Raw genomic sequence first — 24,953 nt, 5'->3', positions numbered from 1 at the left:
TCTATTCTACTGTACTTTGTTAGGCCTGTCTTTTCTTTATGTACTTTAACTATCAGAATGTTTTAGGCCTCAGTTTTTGACCCTTCTGTCTTTTTAATACATTCATTCCCCTGGGGGACTTCATCCCAGTCCCTGCCTTTTTGTCCTCTGTGTGTGCTGATGTCTCCCAAATGTGTATCTCGAGTTCTGACTCAGGGGTGGGCAAGAGGAGGTTTACAGTTGTGAGTACAGAAAGCAGAGTTTACTCTTGTATTATTATTTATTCATTACTTTCTATTGTTATTAACCTGCTTCTGCCCACCCTTGTTCACCACTGCCTGTTTGCATTCCCACTCAGCTGTCAGGAGGCTCTCCAGTGGATCACGTCCAAAACAGAGCACCCGATCTTCAGCATCCCTCCAAGTCCGATCCTTCTCCAGTGCTCATCTCAGTAAATGGCATCACCGTACACCTATGCACCAGGCCCCAAACCTTAGTTTTCCTTGGCTTACTTGTCTTTCGTACACTGCGTCCACCTCCGTCAGCATAGAGCATCCCACCACTTCGCTCCTCCCCCATGTGGCTGCCACCCTGGGCTCAGCCCTCATTGTCTCTCACACAAGTTACTGCAGCATTCTCATGTCTGTTTCTAGTTCTTGCCTCCAGATAGTTGAGAAATACTTTCAGCTGAAAGTAGCAGAGACCCACCCCTCCCTTCCCCTCAAAATACTTATAATGGCCCAAATAATTGCAGCTTTTATTTTTCTCTTATGTAAAAGAACTTTAAAATAAATTATGCAGGGAATGGCATAGTATCATCAGGAAACCCAAGTTCTTATTTTCCTTCTACCATCATGAGTCTGACTTCTATTCTGTGTATCCCTCTGTGGTCCGAGACGACCACCGCAGCTCTAGGCCATGCTGTTCCACAGCCTCGATGGGGTGGGTGCTGGAGGTGGGCTAAGGTCCAGTGAACCATCTGGTTTTTATTTTCCCTAAAAAACCCTTTCTAGAAACACCTCCATGATTGCAAAAGAGGGTGGGAAATGTCATCTTTTAGCTAAACACAGTGCCACATGGAAACAAATCAGGGCTCCAATAGTGAGGAACAAAGGGGTGTAGTGGGTATCAGGTAGGCAACAGCCAGAGCAGGGTGGTGCCTTGGGACTTTGCCATTGCTGTTCCCTCTTCTTGGAATATGCTGCTTCCAAATGGTCATGTTTCATTTCATTCAGGACTCTGCTTCTATTGCCTCTTCCTGAGTGTGCCCCTCCCTGTCCATCCTGTATCAGAAGTGCCTCTTACTGTGTACTCCATCCTTTTATCCTATTTTTATATCACTCTTATAAAACAAAACAAATTATGAATTGTAGAATATAACAAATGGCCAGGAACTTTGTCTTCATGGCTATGTTTCCAGGACTTATAACTGTATCTTCCAAGTCGAATACTGGAAGGAAAGAAGAGTAGGAGGAAAAGAGGAAGGGAGAGGGGTAGTGAGGGAGGTGAGGGAAAGGGCAAAGAGAAAGGGAGGGTTAAACCAATAATGTGTGTTAGTTATGTGAGGGGGTCCCCCCAAAACTGGAATTATCTTCTGGAGGGCAGGCTCCTTGTGGTATAGGCTTCCCACTCTAAGTGAGTGTTCTAGGAACCCATCTGTATCAGTGTACCAGCTGGCATTGTTGTGAGAGGCTGCATTTGGCTACAGTGCATTTTTTTGAAGACTTTCAGTGCATTTGTCCATTTCATGATGGGTGATTTACAAGCATACCTGCCCACAGTACACTGAGTGTTCAGCAGTTTTTGACCAAAAAAATGGCAGGATCCTCATGCCCCAACCTCCATATTCACCAGATCTTTCCCCAAGCTACTTTTTTTGTCTCCCTGGATGAAAAAAATCCTCAAAGGAAAACATTTTGCAGAAATGTTTTGTATGTGGAAGAGGTGAAACAAAAAACAGCAGAAACACTAAAACGCATCAAAATCAACAAGTTCAAAACTTGTTCTGAGCCGTGGAAAAATGTCTCGATACGTGTATTACATCAAAGAGAGTACTTGGAAGGTGACCTAAGTTTAAACATGTAAGAATAAATGCACAGTTTTTTATAAATAAATTCTGAGGATTTTTTGGGTCCCCACCCCTTTAGTATTACTTAAAGAGTTTGAAATCTCAGAGGAAGTTGTAGAGCAGTTCTTCTAAACCACAGGTGGCAAGCACAAGGCCTGCGGGCCGAATCTGGCCCTGCACCTTGTTTTATGCTGCCCGGCACTTCGTTTCTACCAAGCAGCTGCACCGAGCTCTCACTTAATTGTTAAGCAGTAGTTACATTTATACAGTCCTAAAATTACATTCAGCCCTTTGAAGGTAACCATGAGGCTGATGAGGCAGCCCTGCTGAAAATGAGTTTGACGCCCCTGTTCTAAATCCTATTGCGTTCAGCTCAGAACGATGCCACAGGCAGGCAGAGCTGCCTGGTTAGGGCCGGTGGCCACAGAGGTGGCTGTATGTCAGGTTGGGGCAACTCAAAGAACCAGATACATACTATATGTTGTATTCACTAATGCTTTTAATTTTAAAAAGTTTGAGTTTATAGAACACTTTGTACTTACAAATAAAATACCCCTAGTTAGGGAAAAGACTGGAAGGAAAAATTCTGTTTTTATGGTAATATCAACATTTGAATTTCTTTTTATTTTTTTTTTACTATCTTTTTAAATTTCATCCCACTCTTGGAGAGCCTCAGGCCACGCTTTTGTTTCTTGCCCCGTCTGTTCCATTTTGTACTTAGGTGTTTTTCAAAATAGTGCTGTTAATTATTTCACAATCTTACCTCTGCTGCTCACTCTGAGTCCAAAGTATAGGCCCATCTCCATATCTCTGTTGCCCAAATCTTGTTCTCTCTTTCTTTAGGCATAAGCCGTTTGTTTCCTGCCATTTCTACCTTGGATTCCAGACTCCATTTGGTCTCTGTCGCCTTATCTAAACTACTGTTTAAGGTGGTCAACATAATATTTCCATTCTATCACAGGCTGTTCCCATACCGCAGCGTTTCCCTTTGAGCAAATAATCCAAGACAGTTTCTTTAAGAAACCATTTTAAGCCATTGATGACAGTGTAGCCCTCACGTGAGAAATTTGAAGATGCTTCTCCTCTGTCAGATGAGTTTTATCTCCCCCAGGTTATTTGGCACTAACCTCTTTTCCAAATAATAGCAAAATTGGCTTAGTTGACTGGTGACTTTGGACTGTTCATAAACAAATATAAAATGAAATATTTGTAAATTTAGTATATGAACTTTGTTCTCCAGAAATACCAAATGGCACAAAACCATACCTCCGAGTCTCTCCATGTTTTTTTTTCCTTTGCCCATAATGCACTTTGCCTTCCTTATTCTTCCACTGTCTTTCCCTACAAATAATCCAAAATATCTACCCTTTTGCCAAAATCAGAAACTGCACCCCCCCCACTGCCACCAACTACCTCACAAAATACATCATGTGATGCTGAGTAGGCGACCATCTACTTCGGTTTGCCTGGGACTGAAGGATCTCCCAGAAGACAGGGCTTTCGGTGCTAAAACTAAGAAAATGTCAGCAGATTGGGATGAGTTGGTCACCCTAATACACAAAGGATAAATCACTTCATCCATACCTCTCTGTCACATAATTCTGTCATTTTGCTGAAGCACGTGTGCACGTGTTTGTCATCTTCATTCAGCTACAGACTCCCCAAGTTTCCAGGGATCATCTATGTCCCCAGCATTGTGCACAGTGCTGGCGAAGGGCGTACAGATGGCGCAAAGTAACTGTTTATTGGTCGCATGGGTTAGTGAATGGCTGTGAAATACTGTCATTTGGAAATACAGAACTTTAAGTTTTTATTGTCTGTGATACTTTATGTTTTTAATCTTGTCTTCTGTTTTATTTCCAATAGGACTTTACAAACTTATCCACTGATCTGTTCTGTCAGAATCATTCTAAACCTATGATCCACATTTTTTGTGTGTGCATTATTGTTCATTCTCAGTAGCACATTTTGTATTTTAAATTAAGGCTGTGTTTTAGCTTACTTCAGAAATGAAGTGTCCAATTTGACTTAACCTGACTAGTTAAAAATTCTCTTTATAGATCTAATTACTGGTCTCCTGACAGATCACGCCTTTTCACTTTGAAAATCTCCAGATCCTGCCCTCACACCAAGTGGTTAACAAGACCCATGAGTTCTGTCTGTTTAATAGCTAATAACCATGGCCAGTCTATGTTCTCCTAGCCCTTGTCTCTAACTAAGGCCTTTATCACTTCTTACCAGGACTAGTTCAGTTTCCCTACTAATCTGGCCTCTAGGTTGTTGCAGCTCCAAACCATCAGAGGTCTGCTATATTAATTCTGAAAATCAGAAGCTATTCTTCTGCTTAAAATTTAGGATGGCTGTCCAGGGTCAGGTCTAATACCTTAGCATTATTTTCATAATAATACTGCCCTAGGTTATCCCTTCATTCATATTTCTTATCCTTCTTCCATTTTAATATCTTGTAATACCAAACTTATCAACACCCTTCATGCTCCTCTCTGCTCTGTCTTTGCGTGTGCCACCTAGGAATGCCTCTGTCTAGTAAGATCCTAGGTTAACCTTCAGGTTGCTCAAAGGTCCAGTTCTATGTGAATCCTCTCCAGGTCCCCCCAAGCAAAGTTAGGAGTTCTGTACATTGTTATTCCATAACACTTCATTCCTTGTCACACACACCATGATTATTTTAATATCTTCTCACTACCCATCAGTAAATATGGACTGTGTTTTTCCTGAATGTAGTACATTTCAGTTTTCAGTAGATTCCTTACTTGCAGGAATTTGCTTTCTGTCCTATTTCATGTTTAACAAAAAAACATGCTAATGTAATCTATCAGTGGTAATTTTAACTTGAACTAATAATGAATACATTTCAGTAACATTGTAAGGTGATAATTATTCAAGAAACTGGCCTCCCAAGATTGACTTTAGATAATATTAGCAATATTATATGTCACACATATTAGTAATATCATAAAAAACTGGGGGCCAGAAATTTTTACCTTAATTTCTGCTTAATCCAGTACAGCTTCTAGATTCCGTGGCTGTATTGTAGGGTAGTCATCCTAGTTCTTATAAAAACTTGTGGGGGTTGTAAATGCATTTGTAGTTTTCAAGCGCTGTCATGCCTTTATTTCATTTCCAAGGCACTCTGAGGGTAAATATTACAACACTATTTTAAGAAAATAAGTAATTTTAGGTGATTTGAGTAATTTGCTTGAATTCATATAGCTAAAAGATTTGAATCCTCTTTTTCTGAAACCACATTTTTAAAAATATTTTATTTATTTATTTTTAGAGAGAGGAGAAGAGAGGGAGAGAAACACTAATGTGTGGTTGCCTTTTGTACTCCCCCTACTTGGGACCTGGTCTGCAACCCAGGCAGGTGCCCTGACTGGGAATCAAACCAGCAACCCTTGGTTGTCAGTCTGGCACTCAATCCACTGAGCCCCACCAGCTAGGGCTTGAAACCATATTATTGTGCTCTGCTTTTTAGTGATGTCAAAAGGCAGGAGGAAAATCTTGAGACCAAGATTATGGGTGAAGGAAGGCAAATGATGATATTGTTCATCTGGATTATTTTGTCATCATGTAATAGAGTAGATGCAAAGCCTACAGAGATTTTTTTTTAAATAATATTATTTTGTTTTGATCAAAGATAACAAAATTTACCATTTCAGCCATTTTCAAGTGTATGGTTCAGTGGCATTAAGTACATTCATATTGTTGTAGCCATCATCGTAATCCATCTCCAGAACATTTTCATCATTCCAAACTGAAATTGTGCACCTATTAGACCCTCAGGTCCCACTCTTCCTCCCTCCCATCCCCTTCTACGGCCTTCTACTCTGTATGTATTTGGCTAGCCAGAATTCATCTACTTTCTATGTATTTGGCTAGCCAAATCTGTAGACAGAAAGTAGAGGTGGTTGCCAGGGGGTGGGGGAGGAAGAGTGGGATGTTAGTGTCTAACAGGTCCCTTATATAAGGAAGGCCATACAGTTTGTCCTTTTGTGTCTGACTTATTTCAAGTAGTATGATGTCTTCAAGGTCCATTCATATTCTAACATGTGTCAGAATCTCTTTTCATTTTCAATGTGGAACAATATTCCATAGCATGTAGGTACCATATATTGTTTATATATTCATTTGTTGATGGACATTTGGATTGTTTTCACTTTGGGCTATTGTGAATAATTTGTGCTTATTGCCATAAACACAAATATGCAAATATTCGTCTGAGTCTCTGTTTTCAGTTCTTTTGAGTACATACCCAGAAGTGGAGTTGCTGTATCATATGGCATCTTCTTTTCTTGGAACACACAATCAAGGATAAATTTTCTTTAAAAGTTTCTATTTATTTTATTTCTAACTCACCCTATGAAAATGATCTGAATAGCTTATATAATAAGGATTTTTACAACCCCGCTATGAGTTCCGTGCTAACTGAAACTTGAGAGTCCAAACACCTAAAAAACCACAACCACACAGAAATAAAATGTGAGTCATCAGTAATTACGCATCCATCCTAAAATTGTTTTTGAGAACCATAATGACAATTGATAAATGTTTACTCTCTAATGTTGAATCAAAACCCCAAGTGTGACTTCAACCTTGTGTATATGTAAGTGAAGAAACATATTAATTTGCCTACATTTAAATATTTATAGATTGATTTATTTTTACTCATAAATATATGGAAAGAAACCAAAATGTGGTAATACCTAGCCTGTAGGAATGAGCGATTTTAGTTCTTTATACTTTCTGTATTTTTCCAAATTTTCTAAAGTGTCCATACCATACATTATTTTTATAATCTTATAAAATATTTATTAAATTATTCTCAAAATGTAGTATTTCAGTGATAAGAAAGAACTGCATAGAATTTGGAGAAGAAACTCTTTGTAAGAATGTGCCAGGAAATTATACCTGAGACCAAAGAACCAAATTAATTATTTTTTCTTAGAAGAATGTAAAATAGGATTAAAATACTGGGACAAATATGTTAAGGTTGTGGTACGTTAAGCTAGTGTCTGATATGTTATTTATATCACCTATTAAGGAAAGGCTGGAGTAAGACTTCTAATTGTCCACCCCAAACATTATCATTAGAATGTACTGATCTTACCCCCTTGCTTGCTGCAGTAGGTGGACAAGGAGGTCTCATAGATAGATTTGCCCTATTATTTAAATCAATCCTCCTAAATTTTACATTTAAAGTTTAGATTATCTACCCAGAGACTGTTTCTAGAAGATTTTGGTCCTAGGAATGACTGAAAAGTAATCACAGAAAATGTACATTTCTACATATTGGCCTATATAGAACCTCTTTCACTGTGAGCAAACCAGCCCAACCTTTATCACTTGATAGATAATCCAGGTAACCGAAGTCTCTTTGGGGATTTATAATGCCTAAGGCATTCCTTGTTTATATTTAAATCATATTTCATTTGAAGTAAACTATAAAAGTAGAATTATAACCATCAAAATGAAGATATTAAATGTTGTCTATATCCGAAATATGTTTCTGTTTCTAGATAATTATATAACATTATCTCGTTTAATTGATTTCTTAAGAAGATGTGGAAAACTTGAGGATGTTCCAAGATTTTTCTTAATGGCTGAAAAACGTAACTCGAGAGCAAAATTGGAGCCAGGATATCAATACTGCAAAGGACTATATCTCTGGTAAATCTATTGGCAAATAAACCCTACATAATAGGATTAAACTATATAATAAGCATTTCTTTGTTTTTAAAAAATCTGCATTTTAAAATGTTAATAGTTGTATTTGTGAAACAAATTATAAATGACTTAAGTTTGTAGTCAGTGATTGAAATAACTGATTTTTTTTAAACATCTAACAAGGTACACTGGAGAACCAAATGATGCCCTTCGACATTTTAATAAGGCTCGGAAAGATAATGAATGGGGCCAAAATGCCCTTTATAATATGATAGAAATTTGTTTGAATCCAGATAATGAAACTGTTGGAGGTGAAGTATTTGAAAATCTGGATGGAGACCTGGGGTGAGTAGTATTTGACAAGTTACCCTTTTCTAAAAATATACTTTTTTCTTTAAAAAAAGTGGTAATAAGCAAGGAGGATACCTTATAAAAGAGAAATAAATTCTAGGATAACTCTAGTGAAAGGTCAGATTAAAAAATCATAGCTAGAACAACTGTTCTCTGTAACAAGCATGAAATCTTTTTAGCACAGTTCCTACATTTGAATTAACACTTCGTAAGTGTTATGAAGACACTCCCCTTAGCTACTCTGTGAAAAATAGAATACATTGTAGAATTGGATTACTTTTGCAGAACTGTTCACACAGTAATAGTAATTCTTTTGTTAACAAATAGCAGTTATACACTATACCCTATGTGGTATACTTTTTATGCATTATCTTCTTTATTCCCTATAATAGTATTATGAAATAAACTCAGAGTTAACTTGTCTAAATATTGTAGTAGTGATAGGGGCAAGTTTTGGGTTGAGTTTTACCTGACTTCAAAGCCACCGTGATGTACCTCTAGTAAATGGTTAAATTTCTATGAACTTGTGTTTGTTGCTTGTCCTCTCTTCAAACTGGTCAGGGTACAATGGGGGCTGCATAAGTTTGCAAATGTATAAGGTGCAGGGATAATTTCTGCCTTCAGGAGCATGTAATTTACTGAGGAGACAGGAGAGTATCTGAAACCATTCAGTCTCTGACAGAACAGGTCTTAAGTGTTACAGAAATTCGTAGACATCAGAGCAGTGCAAAGCAGTCAGGGGAAAGGTATACAGGAACCAGACAGCTGAGACGTTTCAGTGACAGATTGGGAGGCTTAGATTCTGGAGTCCTTGCAAGTTTTAGAGCAGGGAGACATGTTTGTTTTAGAAAGGCTAAGGTAACATACTGTTACGTGTCTGTAGGCTACCCCCATGGACTTCATCAGCATGTAGCTGAAAATATAAAACTAAAACTCAGATGAGGTCGCAGCTGGAGATACAGATGTGGTAGACCTGTGCACGGAGTGGACACTGGAACCCCATGAATGGCCTCTCTGCGAGTAGAATATAGTAAGAGAAGCCTGAGAACTGAATTTTGGACATGCTAACATTTAAGGGAACTGGAGGAGGAAGGGAAATCAGACGAGGGCAATCAGTGTGGTGAAAAGAGAACCAAAACTGTGTAATGTTACAGAAGAGAAATGGGGGGGGGAGGACTTTGAAGAAAGTGCCCAGTAGTGAAAAATGTTTTAAGTAAGATAAAAGCCTCGGGCTTGAGAGGACCACCAATGTGACTTTAGTGACTGGTTTTGAGAATTTAATTTCCTTTTGTTAGTTTATATATACATATGAAATACATATCTGTGGTTATCCAGGAAGTATCTAGCCCTGTGCTATGAAAAATACAGACATTTATTGAGTATTCTAGAAACATTGTACACAGGACAATGTTTTTAGTATCTTCAGTCCCCTCCTCAATCCCTTTCTAAGTAGGCACCTTGGGACCTAACACACTTCTCTTAATCTCCATCAGCTGCCCCATCATGTTTACTGAATCTCATCAACAGTCTGAAATCTCTTCCCTTTCAAAGGTGATTTTGATTTTGGTAAAATCATTAAGTCGCAGGACGCCAAATCTGGGCTGTGGGGGTCCTGAGTCACCTGGTTGATGACTTTGGCCAAAAACTTCTGCACAAGATGTGACGTATGACTGGGAGCGTTGTCACGATGAAGCTGTCAATCACCAGTTGCCCATAGCTGTGGCCTTCTGAATCATCCAAATAGTTTTTGTGGATAAATGTTCAAGTCTAACACAAAATTTGATGGAGACTCATGGTTCCACTCTCTGAGTTATTTTGAATGTGACAACCACACAGTACACATAATCACTCAATGGCGTCTACCGCCCCCACTTACTAGTATAGTAAAGTCAGCATGGTTGGTGCATGTGCATTCCAGTCTCCTGTCCGTGGCTGCCAGGTTACATCGATGTTGCTCAGGCCAGTTTCATTATATTAACAATGGCTGGACTTTTTCTGGATAGACCCCATATATTTGGGTGTATGTTTAAAAAATTAGAAAATGCTAGCTACATATTTAAACTGACACTGTACTTGAAATTTACAACCTTTTGACATATATATATAATTTCTGAGCATCTGATAGGCAACTGGGTGAGGAAAGTAAAGTAAACTTTATATGTCTGACAAACTTAGATTTAAATTCCAGGTTTCCCATTTATTTGCTATGTGACCTTTGTCAAATTGTGTCACCTGTTTGAGCCTTAGTTTTCTCATATATAAAATGGACTCAATATATATCAAATGAATATATCAAATGAATACTCCAGTGCTTGGCACATAGTAGGTACAGTCAATAATGTTAGTTACTTTTTGCTCATTTTCTTATTTTTTCTTCCATTTTCTGAATAGGAACACCATTGATAATTGGATGATTCTACTTACTCTGAATTCTAGTTTTATATTTGCTGAAATGAAAACATCAAATGTAGATATTATTCCGATTTTGCCTTCACTCTAGAGTGAATAAATGTTAATGGTGTTTTATTGAAGCTATATTAATTTTGTTTGAAAAGCACATAATAACATTGCTTTATACTAGAAGAGAATGAGTGACATTCTTCAAAAGGATTACTCTAAATTGGTGACAAAAAAGAAAGAAACCCATGTACCTCTGAGCTCATTCTAATCTCAATGAATTTGACTTCACGAGTAACAGAAATGAGATTCTTTTTAATTGAATACAGTAATTCAACTGAGAAGCAAGAGTCTGTGCAATTAGCAGTGCGAACGGCAGAAAAGCTCCTTAAAGAACTAAAACCTCAGACTGTCGAGGGTCACGTCCAGCTGCGTGTGCTGGAGAACTACTGCCTGATGGCTGCCAAGCAGAAGTCTGGCGTTGAGCAAGCGCTGAACGCCTTCACCGAAATCGCAACGGCTGAGGTTCGTGGGTTTTCAGCTTCGCGTGTTATCTTTCTTAGGTAGTATAGAAATAGGTATTTTGATTAGTTGTTTGTTTTCTGGAAGTTTACTTAATTACTTACTAGTATTAAAAATTAGGTATATAGTTTGGCATAATTTTACAGAGTGTACTTTCATTTCCAAAGAGGTGCTGTTACTGTTTTTATGTGTTGTTGATATATTTGTCACTATCAGAATGGTAAATTCTGTAGAAAGGAAATGCTTCAAAAGGGCGTAAATTCTTAAGAGAATGGCTTTATCCTCTGGACAAGTTCAGAGTTGTAGATGTAGCCTAGGTTAACTTCCTAAGGAAAAATAAACTCCAGTTGCCTTCACTGCTCACTTTTTCACTTAATGTGAATTTGAAATTTTTCTTACTTTAAGGCTAGGATTAATACTGAAAACCTATAATTCAATTATACAAATAGTGATATTGTTCTTTAGCAGCACTGAAATAACCCTTACTATTATTATTATTATTATTATTATTATTATTATTATTATTACTATATTAAAGGCTTTCTCTTTGCCCCACTCAGAACCACTTGATATTAAGGGAGGAATTCTAGGCACCCACCCCATAAGCAGTTGGTAATAGTCAGTTCTAAGCATACTCATTAGATTTCATGTTTTTCCACTCAGCAGTGTTCTAGGCCACAGAGAACTCTTACTTTTGTATCTCTCAGAAGATTTACAGAGTTTTGCTGTGTTTTGTTGTGGTTCACAAGTCACAGTGGTAGCAACAAGCTACCTAAAACACCTACTGTAACCCTGCCCCCTCCCTCCTAGACCGTAAGGGATTTGGGGAAAACTGCAGTCCCCTTTGCTGTTTGGGTACAAGTATTCCAGATGGTACTTTAGTACTGCCGTAAGCTACCCCTGGAACAAAACAGCAGGGGAGCATCAGCTTCGCACACTGAGCAGGGTGGGGGGAAGCTGGCCAAACGCCTTAGGGTGGCTGCACCGGAAGAGACGCCATGGGTCCAATGCAGGGGTTGGAACTCAGATTTGCCGTTCTGGAAGCTTCTTGGTTTCACTCAAGTGTGATCAAGCTGTGTGGAGTTGACTCATTGTAGTTGAACTTGAGGTGTGTGATTTTTAAATAAGAGGCTTTATTTTTTTATCCTTATCCAAGAATATTGTTATTGATTGTAGAGAGAGAGGAAGGGAGAGAAGGAGGCATTGATCCCATTCATGGTGCTACCGGGGATCGAACTGGCAACCTAAGTATGTGCCCTGACTGGGAATCCAACCTGCAACCTTCTGAGCTACCTAGCCAGGGTCAGAGGGTTTATTTTTCAACGTGTAGTGGGGGGTATTTTTAATATGTGAAAAAAGCTAAACATTTTTCCTGGACCCTTCCCTTTGCAGGCTATCCTAAGAACAGACCAATAAATACATAGCTGGCCTCTGCTTTCTCTTCTCTCTAGTGCCCGTGGAATGAGGATGGGGCCTAGGAACTGATAATATCCTATGCATGTCTTCAGGATTTATTGCCAATTGGGTGAATTTGACATTCAAAGAAAATCGTTTGGCCATTCCTTAATGAGAGCTAATTATATATTGGAAGTTTATTGATAGATATGAATCATAGCCAAAGAAATTTTATATTCCTAAAAGCTGTTTTCATCAAGCTCTAATGAATTGCCTTCTCTAGCCCAGAGTCACTTCTGACTCCCACCCATGGTCAAGGTTGGACCCTGCACACTGTACCACTCCTCTGTCCTTTGGTTTCTCATTAGTTGGCTAAACGCGCTATCTTGCGGTGCATCTTTATTATAGTCATGATACTGTGATTTCTAAATCACAGTCTCTCATCTTTTATTTGTATTTTAAACTGAAGCCTTTTTCTCTATAAAAGCATGACAAGCACTCTGCTGAAATTTAGGAAGCACCCTAGACTTATTGGGGACATACGCATTATTGCTTAGGTACATTGGTTTTTCTGGAGAGACTGCAAATAGCCTCTACTTTATTCTGATCCTTATTAGCTTGTTGGTTTCAGAGTGACATTTCCTGACTGTGAACTCTGTCTAAAAGAGCATCACGTTTTATAGACACTATCAAGAAGCTGCAGACTCCAACTCTAAAAGCACATTTTGAGACATGAGTTCATTGCATGCCTTATTTATAATATTTTATAGGTCTGTGTTGGGAGAAGAGGCTGTTAAATAAACTGAGTATGAGAAGGCAGGAAAAATGGGCAGTAGAGTCAGTATAGATAGGGAATATCATTGCAAGTAAATCAGTGTTATTCCTTTTCACAGATGAAAGAATGGAGTCAAAATGCAAATATTCCATTTGGATTATACTGAAATAGAATTTTGTTTATTTTTCTGTGTCTCTACAAAACTAAACAGCCAGTCAATTCTATTGAAGTCACCCTACCTGTCTTGGGTTGTGTGGTCTTGGCATATACATACTTATTGAATTACCTTAACCACGCAGAACCTTAGCAGATGTCTGCAAGATAGCTTGAGCTTCCTGGATGTGTTAAATAATGACCACAAACAGTTATCTGTGGAGCCAAGGACAGCATCCACAGGCCAGTCCATATGTTGCACTTGCTACTTTCCACGTGTTTTCCTTTAAACATAGGGCATCTACTTATGTTTGTGTATGAGGGTCTAAAGTTTTGTTTTCTTACAGAAGGATCATATCCCAGCACTTTTGGGAATGGCAACAGCTTATATGATCTTGAAACAGACTCCAAGAGCCAGAAACCAGCTGAAGCGGATTGCAAAAATGAACTGGAATCCTATTGATGCTGAGGACTTTGAGAGGAGTTGGCTGCTACTGGCTGATATTTATATTCAATCAGCCAAGTACGACATGGCAGAGGAACTGTTAAAACGCTGCCTGCGTCATAACAGGGTAGGTGATTGAAGAGGAAAAATTAATTGTTGACCTTTATTGCATAAACTTTCTATAATAGGTTATTATAGAATCTTGGTCCATTTTGAAGGACTCCTGTATGTGTGTGTTTTGAAAATTAAGTAAGAGGCTTTTTTTTATCCTTACCCAAGAATATTGTTATTGATTGTAGAGAGAGAGGAAGGGAGAGAGGGAGGCATCGATCTCGTTCACACTGCTACTGGGGATCAAACTTGCAACCTAAGCACATGCCCTGACTGGGAATCCAACCTGCAGCCTTCTGAGCTACCTAGCTAGGGCTGGAGCATTTATTTTTCAACATGTAGTGGAAAAATAAACCACAATCAGGAAATAAATATTGATAATAAGAAACCATTTGCCCTTGACAATTTTAAAAAGTAGAGATTTATGCAGTTTCAGTTTTCATCTGTGGCACTTACAGAACATGTTTTTGGAATGTCAAGTATTTGCCTGTGATTACTCATCTCATTTGAGAACTAATGAAAATTGCAGAAGAACATTAATTGCGGACGTCTGTCCCTCCTATTAAGAAATACTCGATGTCTTTACTGCAGCTGCATGCCATTTCCACAGTTTAGAATCCACTGTGCATTTAATTTGATATGTTAAGTAAGTCCTTATTTCTGAGTATGAAATTGAAAGTCTTAAAGTCTTTAGAAGTTAAGGCCCTTTACATAATGGTGTTTTTAAGTGTGTAATACACGCAAAAAAAAGGCTGTCTTGTTAAATAAAACATTTTTTAAAGTTAAGAATTTGTTACTATTTGTTGAGACATAATTGTACTCACTTTAGAAAGTTGAGGATATTTATCTTTATAGATTTCATATCAGTTACTTCAAATCTTAAATCACAGAAAATCGATGTTTTATTCTCTTTGAGCAAATCAGATTACAAAATGGATCATTTGTTTCATAAAAACGTCATCTGATGCTATTAAGTTACTTTCTTAGGAACTTCACAAAACTAAAACCATCAAGCCATTTATCAATTTATAGTCTGTACATCTAATTTTAAGTTAAATTGGCCTTGAAAAACAGAGAGTACTCATTAAGAGACTTTGAAAAATCAAAACTGCCAGCTAGTTGACTCTTTCATGCCAAGTCTAGGATTAAGCAAGATCTCATGGAATGAAGCTTTGGGTGCAGACGGAACTCAGTTTGCCGTCAGGCCGACAGCAGTACACTGCCTGTTCGACCTCAATGGCTGCGTTGGAGGTGTCAGCCCCGCTGATTAGGCTTGTCAATGTTGGAAGCATAGGATTCAGGAAGTAGCACTTAGAAATCTTGAATTAGGTAATTGAAAAAATGGAGGTCATCTTGATCTGGGACAGGAAATGTACAAAACAACATAGGGCCATGTTGTCATACCAGACGGCAAGGAGGCCATCAGAGCCGGTCAGAGCCACGCAGGAGCTCACGTGAAGGAGCTCCCCCCGGTGAAGTGACACACTTCAAATATCAGTCAGAATTAAAAAACGCAGTGAATTGAAACACACTAAATAAGTTAAATGAGATCTAAAAGAGGAAAAAACAAATGGTCACTGCCGAAATATGCTAATGAGCTACTTCTAAAGCTGGCATGTAATGGTAAAGAATTAAGCATTTATCCCACCTTTTCTGTAAAAACTACACTACTGGGTAATGAAAGAGTAGCAAAGGAGACATTTCTCATTATAGGTGTTTTTCAGCTAATAAAGGAAGAAAGTATGTGGAATATTTTTTAAACCTGATGAATTAATTAACAAATGTATATAAATAGCATAACAAAAAGAGAATCCGGCATATGTGCCTCCTGATGGAATCACGTCGTCTGTGACAGAGCTGCACTGGCATGAAACAAGTGAAACCCTGAACCGTGGGTCCAAACTGTAAAGGGGCTGTCGGGGTCTCTGTGATGGTCAGTCCACTGATGCTGCTATAACAAAGTACCATGGCGTAGGTGGCTTATAAACAACAGAAATGTATTATTCATCATTCTGGAAGCTCTAAGTCCAAGATCACGGTACCGGCAGGGTTGGATTTCATGAGGGCCCCCTTTCAGGTTGCAGACTGCCAACTGCCTCTTGCATCTTCACGGGGTGGAAAGAGAGGGCATGAGGGCTATCTGGGGTCCCTTTTATAAAGGCAATAATCTCACTCAATGTACCCTCATGACCTAATTCCCTCCCAGAGACTCACCTCCTAATGCCATCACATTAGAGGTTAAGATTTCAACATGTGAATTTGGATTGCGATATTATTTTTTTAAATGCCAAAATGTTGAATAGATAGGCTCTGACAGTGCTCTGCTGAGATACGATCAAGCCTGAAGCAAAAGAGATAGTACACATTTTGTATGGTATGTGTTTTTAATAGGCGAGGGTTTTAAATGAAAATATTATTGATATATGTTCTCGCCTTAAGTTCAAGAAAGTATAATTACAATAAATGTTGCTTGGATACAAATAAAACATTCAAACTTAAAATAATGTGAGCTTTAGTATATCTACTTGTCAGTTTTTTTTAATTTTTAAAAATTTAACATTCTATAAAAATAGCAATTATAAAATACCAAAAAACATATATACTGGGTTACACATTTTCCCTTTTGCCTCAGGCTGCAGAATGGCTTGTCTGGAAAATGTTCTGTTAAGGACTTTCACTTCTCCCCTCCAAATCAAAATCAGATCCAAACCTCGAGGTAAATTACAATTTCCAGAAGATACCAGTGACTCAGGACTATATGGCATAAGCACCACAAAGATGAACTCAACTCAGTGTGGGCTGTGAGAAACTCTAGGACAAACATTCTTGTTTCTGCTGTAGCTTAATTGCAAGAACAGAGACAGAAAGGGGAAATCTCCAGATCAAAAAAAAAAAGTTGACATTTCAGTGAGTCACAATGAGTAGGCCTTAATTTGATTCTTCTTTTGAAACAAAAAAAGAACATTATATTGAAACCATTTGAAATTTCCGAAGTGACTGGATATTTGATAATGTCAAAGAGTTGTTACATTTGTGACATAATAATGTGACATAATGTGACACCCATAATGTGACAAATAGTGGCTTGTGGTTTTGTTTAAAGAAGGCTCTTACTTTTAAAGAAGCACAATAAAATATTTATGGGTGAAATGACAATATTTGAGTGGTTTTATCTGATAACACAGAAGGACGAGTTGAGGGGTAGAGGCAGAACAGTATTAGCTGTGAGTTATATGGTTCACAGAGTTAAATTACACTGTGATTTCTTTATTTGTGAGTGCTGAAATTATTCATAATAAAATGTATTTATGTAAAGGTATAAAACACAAGTTCCCTTTCTTCTCACCCAAAGATCTGAATCTATAGGCTTGGCGTGGGAGTTTGGCCTCAGAGTGTTTTGAATCTTTTAGATGAGTCGACAGCATAGCCAAAGTTGAAAACCGCTGTTTTATGTGCCATTTGAATTAGTTCATATGGTTGACCAAGGCACCCCATAAAATCTTAGTGCTATGGAGTTTAATCGATTGGTACGTCTTCCATTTTTCTTCAGTCTTGCTGCAAAGCTTATGAATACATGGGCTACATTATGGAAAAAGAGCAAACGTACACAGACGCTGCCTTAAACTATGAGATGGCGTGGAGACACGGCAACCGGACCAACCCAGCAGTGGGTGAGTTGAACAAGTGAGACACTAGGTTTTCACAGGAATCTTGGGTTTTATTGGCACGTCTTCATTTAAGGGCATTTCACTTTCTTTAAGAACAAAATACACATTCAGAGGCCACTTCCTTTTATACTCCTTCTACAAAACAAAGTTTATGTCCACAATAAAGCATATGCTAGTAATAGTTATTAAGTACCACTTCCTGAGATGCAGACTTGTCCACAGTCACCTTAGAGGACATCTGATCTGATTCTGCTGCTTTTCCCCCTTCGCCCTCTGCTGTGTCCAGAGTGGTAGTCCTGTGTGCAGAGCGCTCCATTGTCAAGGAGGTTAGGAAATCATTGCATTAAATCAGCTTCCACAGAGTTCTTTACTGTGGAACTTCTCAAAGCCTTTACACCCAAATGCATATTGTGATAGCACTCACAGAAGAGACATATTTCCCACATTAACTTGAACATGTAATGTATATTTTTCCCCCTGAGCATCTAGAAACATAACCTTGTTCCAGTGGCAGACTATTAATTTGAAGACAGCTGGTCTCCAACTGCCCTAACAACAGATGAGTGGCGTCCGAAACAATACGTGGTGACTCCTGTCTCCCCACATTGTAAGCGAGCTCATGCTCCTTCTGTCTGTGCTCTGGAGCAACCCTCAAGGGTCCTTTTTCTCTACACATGACGGTCCTCTAGTTGCCGGCTTCTGCCACATCCCTCCTAGATTTCTCTTCACACCATTCTCACTTAACTATCCATTCCTCCTGAAACTTGCTTCTGAGTCCTTCACCCTCCTTGTTGCTGTCTCCCGGAAACTCTAAAACAGTGTTTTCCCAACTGTGCTTTGAAATACTTGATGAGATATTTATAGCTATCAAAAGACAGAGAGATGAATGTGAGAAGATTAGATTCCATGGCCAAGTGAGTTTGGTAAAGAGTTTTATTTGCCCATGTTCCTCCTGGCCTGTTGTACCAGAAATGAACCAGGTCTTAAGTATGACTTAAGATCAAGCTGTATTTATAATGAGGCTGTTTTTAAATTAGGTATCGCAGTTGTTAATTTAGCCCAAGGTGGCATCTGTCTTTTTCAGCATCCCCCTTTCACAGGATGGATCCACTGCGTTGGCAGTCAGACCGGTCATCTTTACACCACGGCCGTCAGTGCAGGACTCTCCCTGCCTTGCATTTTTCTGCGGTCTGCTATCGTACTAAACCAGAGATTTTCAATCGTTTTCATCTCCTGCCACACAGATACTAATCATTAAAATTCTGTGGCACACCAAAAATATATATTGTTGCTGATCTGAGAAAATATATAGGTATAACTTTGATTCATTCACACCAGACAGCTATTGTTGTGTTCGCTGTTGTCATTTTTGTAATTGACAATCGAACAAAAAGGAGGTCAGTAGCCCTGACTACAAACAGTCAGGTATTGTGTGTTTTAAAAATTGTCACGGTTGAAAATCGCTGTATTGGACTCATACAGAGCAAAGAAACTAACAGTTGCTGATAGTATCTTTCCTTTTTAGGTACTCCACATCATACAGAATAAAAGCATCTTGTAAAATGAAAATTCCATGAAGTCTTTAAAATATATACAATTTTGACTTTATTCCAGAAAAAGGATGCATTTAGAAGCTCAATTATTTCAATATTCTGTTTCTTGGAAGACATCTGCACACATAGAAATTCCAACTTAGTAGTTCTTTCATTGTGTCGTCTTTCTATTTTACAGGTGATTTTATCAGTTCTTTTGACTTCTCAAGTCAGCATTTCTCTGAGGCTGTCAATTAATGCTTTTGTTTCTTTCTTAACAATGTCATTGTGTCCAACATCCCCAGCCTTCCTGGCCATGTTAACAGTGCACTTCACGTTTTCACTTGTCAGAATATCCTTAATATGGTCGTGTTCTCGCCGTAGGATTCAGGCTTCAGTGTGTCACTAGGTAGGGCACTCGGAACTGAGATCCAGTGAGGGAAGAACACGTTCATGTTTTTCCCTTCCCACTCATTCTCAGGTTAGGCGACAGTCACTGCGCTGAACAGTGACACTGTTCAAGATCCTCTCCTTCTCTCCTTCCCTCTGCCCCTCCATCCCTTCCTCCTTCCCCTGCCCCTCCATCCCTCCACCCTCCCCTACCCCTCCATCCCTCCTCCTTCCCCTGCCCCTCCATCCCTCCTCCATCCCCTGCCCCTCCATCCCTCCTCCATCCCCTGCCCCTCCATCCCTCCTCCATCCCCTGCCCCTCCATCCCTCCTCCATCCCCTGCCCCTCCATCCCTCCTCCATCCCCTGCCCCTCCATCCCTCCTCCATCCCCTGCCCCTCCATCCCTCCTCCTTCCCTTTGCCCTTTCATCCCTCCACCCTCCCCCACACCTCCATCCCTCCTCCATCCCTCCTCCATCCCCTGCCCCTCCATCCCTCCTCCTTCCCCTGCCCCTCCATCCCTCCCCCTTCCCTCTGCCCCTCCATCCCTCCCTCCTTCCTTCTGCCCTTCTATCCCTCTCTCCCTCCTTTTCTCCATTCCTCCCTCTCTCTTCCATTTTTTCCAACTACATAACGCTGAATTATAAGCTTAGCAGGTTCAATGCAGCTGTCATTGTTTTTTGACATTTCTAGCCCTTTATTTCCTTTCTCAGATTGTTTTAATAATTTGAGATGACCTATCAAGTTTCTTTCACCATTAAAACTTCATATTTCTAATTTAGTATTTTCACAGAAAAAACTTGCCATTATTTATATGGTGCTCTAAAAATTTTTAAAGCTCTCACAAATATTTTATCTGATATTTAAAATTATAATAAGAGAGTAGAGTTATTCTCCCCATTTTTTAGACAAAGAAGCTTGAAATTGATGACTCATAACTTGCCTAACTTCTCAAAGTTAGTCAGGAAGTCAGAAGTAGAACTTAAATCTAGTTTTTTGGGCTCAAGTTTCCATATAAAGTATGTTAGGAATGACATCTTAAATTATTTTCCTTTTTAAACATCACAAACTCTGTTTATTAATCCACTTTAGAATTTCTTTGTATGATGTCAAGTTTACCTCTTGGAAAATGCTCTTTTCATATAGGACAGTTCTGCGTGTGCATGTGTGTGTTTCTCTATGACTACATTAACCAGTCATTCTTTTCAAACGTCTGTTTGATATTCTAAAAATTTGTTTTGGTACTTCGATTAGAGCCCAAGAGCAGTATGCAGATTTCCCTTCTTCCTGTTGCAGTGGTCAAGTGAAGTATTTATTAATTACATATCCTTTTACATCATGCTGTGTGATGTCTGATTTATTGCATGCACAGCTACTATTACTCTTTTGTCTTCCCCTCAGTTTGTTCTTAATGCTTTTATAGAGAGTGTCTTAATGCTTTTTTCTAAGTTGTTGCCCTTGGAAACATGACATTTCAATATCGGTCATTGTGATAAGTATTACTCATCACTGATGCGGATTATCTGGTGACGAATCCCCTCTATTCCCGGCCATTCTCCCACCTGCCCTGCGTTCTCACCACGTCCTGTGGGTCCATTTGTCCTTCTGTTTCCTTTACACGTACACTTCTTCTGCCTGAAAGTGTTCTTGCTTCACGCCCTCATGGCTTACTCTGCGCCTCCTTCAGATTTCAAATGCTGCCTGGCACCACCTCCTCCCCTACCAGGTTTTTTTATCTTAGCTCATTTGGCCTGTACTGTTACTTCATGGCATTTATCTCAGTTTTGAAATTATTCATTTACTTACATAATTATTTAAATAATGTTCTTTCTTTCTGAATAGGATGTAAACCTCATGACTATAGGGACCAGTTTGCCTGTGTATAAGTGCTGAATAAATGATCAGCTGTGTTAATCCACCACAGCCCTACAATGAGTTTTCAGGGTAATCCGCCAGTTCCAGAACCACACTGACGGGATGGCAGTCTTCTAACCCAACAGTATATATACTCACTGTGGTTCTTTCTTCCAACTCCATTTTCTTTCCCACCTGTCCCCCTCTCATGTCACTTGCCTTCTGTTACCTCATCACTTCTATCACAGTGCAGTCACCAGCCTGTGTTTAGAAGTCTCTGATAAGCAAATGAAGGAGCCAAAACAAGTAATAATATGGTGGGCTCAGTAAACAGTGCTATATCACTATGAGTTTGTTTGTGTTTTTGTGTCTTAACAGGGTACAAACTTGCATTTAATTACTTAAAAGCAAAAAGATATGTGGATGCAATTGACGTATGTCATCAGGTAACACTTAAATTTAGATTTCTTAAAATTCTTCAGTTTCCTACTTCTAGTTAATTTCAAGATATATGTGAATAAAGGTAGCGGATGTAGTATTTTAGTTAAATACTCATCAAATATATTCAGGAGAGACTATCGGCTTTCAAAGTTTAGAAAATAACAAAGTTTACTTATATGAAATATGTTTTTAGTTAGACCTCAAAAGATAAGATGTTTATGTCCACTTAAAGAGAGGCTAGAGGAGAAGTATGTGAAATAAAAGTCTTTAAGTCAGAAGATACGTGAACATTGTTATAGTTTCTCTGGGTCATTTCAGTGTTTAAATAGAAGTTCTATGCCTGTGTCTAAGTCTCATTATTAGAGAATTTAGACTTGCAGAACAGACATAAAAGGATATGTCTGTAATGCAGAAGTCAATTCATTTCTGCAATTAATGCGCTACTACATGATCCCTTACCAGAATGACAAAAAAGTTTCAGTTTTAGAATTTGCCATTTCTTTATATTGTACATTGTCCCACTGATATTCCATATAAAGCATTATCTGAAGCATTTGTTAGAAGCTTCAAGGAAAGCTCCTTACAGAAGAGTTGCTCGATGCCCCTCACCCCAGACAGCTGTGTCGGCACCCCCAGAGTGAGCCCCTGGTCTCAGTGGTTGTTGCTGATCATTGAGTCTCTCTGTAGATCCGCATTTCACATTAAGATTAAGGTTGTACATTAGTGTAAGGTTGTACATTAGAATCATTTGTGGAGTTTTGCCTTCTTTAATGAATATGTCACCATTTATAGACTCAATAGTTCTGGAAATTTGTATATTGCAAAATCACTCCAGGTAAATCTGTATGCTCTTGGTTAAAAAGAACTCTCTAAAGGTTCAGTAAATATCATGTATAAGAAGCTAGATTTTTAAAAAGTTTAAATTATTGATACATAATTGTTTCCTGCAATAGACCCATTAAGGAAGTAATGTACTTGTTCCATGTTCCATATGCAGTGTTCATACACTGCTGTTTGCATCTGATGAGTAGCCACATGAATGAGTCATCCTGTCACCTCTCAGATGTCACTTTTAAAAATCATGGTTATATTTGTGGTATTGATACCATAGATCTCAACTGTAATATTCATTACATGTAAGTTTTGTAGTTTTCTAGTTCTTAATAATTACAATTTCTTGTGTTTCTTGCTTTGTTTTCATTTTTTGCTCTCTGTTTTTGCAGGTGCTTGAAACATATCCAACTTATCCAAAAATCAGGAAGGATATACTTGATAAGGCTCGCACATCTTTACGACCTTGAAAATTATTTTAACTGAGTTTGTTGCTTTAAGCAGGAACTGAATTTGAATTCTTCCAGTTCGAAACAGGTTTGGCTACTGTTTTGTAGTAGAAGCATCCTTTTCTTTCTCCAGCAGAGGCCGCTGTTGTGTATAAAGAGAAATGTTGTATCCGGTGGATATTTTCTGATCAAGAAAGTGAATGGGAGCTGGTTTACTTGATTAGATGCAGATTTGGTGTCTCTGTGGTACAGGTTATGGCCCATTTGTATAAAGAATATTTTTGTTAAAATCTAGGTAATTAGGTATCCTATATCTTTTCATAGGAATATGAGTTCTTTATTTTTAGGAAATATATTTAAAACACAAATGTTCTCTTAAAAATTTTTGTGACATTGTTTCAAAAGTCTGAACAAAGTTTCTTATAAATAATCTATGAAATAGAAAATAGATATTTTAATAAAGATTTTAGAAATATATGGTTTGTATTCATTCCTCTTGGAACTCAAAAGACATGATAAGTTTTGCAAAATCAGGGTGAGCTTCTGGTGCAATCTGGAATGTTAATGAGTAGTATTGCAGAAAATGTGACTTTCCTAGGGAAAAAATCTTTTTGGAAAAATATAAGGAGTGTGAGTTGTCCTTCCCTTTATTGAATTCATTCTTTCTGCACTCACTACCAATGTGATGTTTTTTTTATTTTTATTTTTTATTTAATTAATTTTCAACTACAGTATTCTTTTACTCCCATCCCAGCCCACCCCCTCTGTGCCCCCCCTCCCCTTTCCACCCCCCTTAGTTGTTGTCCATGTGTCCTTTATACTAGTTCCTGTAAACCCTTCCCCCTTTCCCCCTGAAGTTCCCTCCCCTCTCCCCTCCAGTCGCTGATGTTAATAATCTGTACCTGGAATCAGTGTAAGTAGGTAAACCTTTAAAGCAATATTTAACCTTAGCCCAAAGTCTAGGCCTTTTGGTATAATTCCAGACACTGTGACATCTGGGGGAGAAGGGGGACAAAGTGTCTTTGGTCAGCGGGGACACGCAAAGCCCTCTGTGTAAAGCAGCAGCTTGCCCTGCTGTCCTGACACCACTCAGAGCCCTTCGCCCCCTTTTCAGATAAATTTAACCTAAGCTTCATAAACTCACTTCTTAGCACTTTTAAAAATTTGTTGTCTACATCTTTTTCATATGTCTTGAAAAATACAATAGTCTTCAACTTCATTTGCATTTTTAGTGAACACCTTGCTTTTCTTTAACTGTCCTGCTTATTTGTTTTGCTACGTTCTCTTATTTCTTATCTCCTTTCCAATTTTCCAAAGTTCTTTTAATTCCAGTTATATCTTACAAAGTCGTAATCATTCTTTTTCACCTACTATTTGTGTATGACATTTTGTGAGAATGTTTAATAATAACATGCATGAAGCATTTCGTACCTGTTAAAACACTTTCACATGTCTTGTTACAGTTGATCCTCACAGCCCTGAAGTACAGCATTGTTACCCCCCCAGTCTGCAGTTCTAGGACTGTGGCGGAATCTCTCTCTCTGTAATTCAGGGTGGGGGAGAAATCATCTTTCTGCCTAAGTAGACATCGTTAAGGACATCATATAATACTAGCAGTTCCAGTAAACTTGCATCATGGAATACTAGAATCATGGAAATTGAATAGAGAAAGTAGAACATCTGTTCTCCCAGCAAGATATTTCCAAATCAGTTTCCTATCTGTAAAATGAAGAATTTGTTTTTGTTTCTTAAGCAACCACTTATTTTGCACCTGCCATTTCTTACATACTATTCTAGGAACTTTGCTTACGTTATGTATTTTAATCCTCCCTCGACTCTCCAGAGAAATAATACTCTTAGTTTTCAGATGAGGAAGGTGAGACTCAAACTAAATGATTTGCCCGAGG

The 24,953-nt window shown here is 38.5% G+C and overlaps 1 protein-coding gene across 1 annotated transcript in view; it reads left to right on the top strand.

Annotated features, from left to right (window-relative positions):
• The window catches only part of TTC21B (tetratricopeptide repeat domain 21B), a 70,664-nt gene extending 47,212 nt beyond the window's left edge, over positions 1-23,452 (top strand). Inside the window, exons 23-29 of the mRNA XM_037143081.2 lie at positions 7,585-7,735; positions 7,916-8,077; positions 10,810-11,005; positions 13,673-13,897; positions 17,432-17,552; positions 21,704-21,771; positions 22,990-23,452. Coding sequence (XP_036998976.2) covers positions 7,585-7,735; positions 7,916-8,077; positions 10,810-11,005; positions 13,673-13,897; positions 17,432-17,552; positions 21,704-21,771; positions 22,990-23,067 — 1,001 coding nt within the window. The 3' untranslated portion in view covers positions 23,068-23,452. The remainder of the gene's footprint in view (positions 1-7,584; positions 7,736-7,915; positions 8,078-10,809; positions 11,006-13,672; positions 13,898-17,431; positions 17,553-21,703; positions 21,772-22,989) is intronic.
• Positions 23,453-24,953: the final 1,501 nt, after the last annotated feature.

The sequence above is a fragment of the Artibeus jamaicensis genome, unplaced genomic scaffold (genome assembly GCF_021234435.1).
Source record: "Artibeus jamaicensis isolate MK-2021 breed Jamaican fruit bat unplaced genomic scaffold, CSHL_Jam_final contig_391, whole genome shotgun sequence".
Classification (NCBI taxonomy): Eukaryota; Metazoa; Chordata; class Mammalia; order Chiroptera; family Phyllostomidae; genus Artibeus; species Artibeus jamaicensis.
This window is presented reverse-complemented; position numbering and strand designations above follow the sequence as displayed.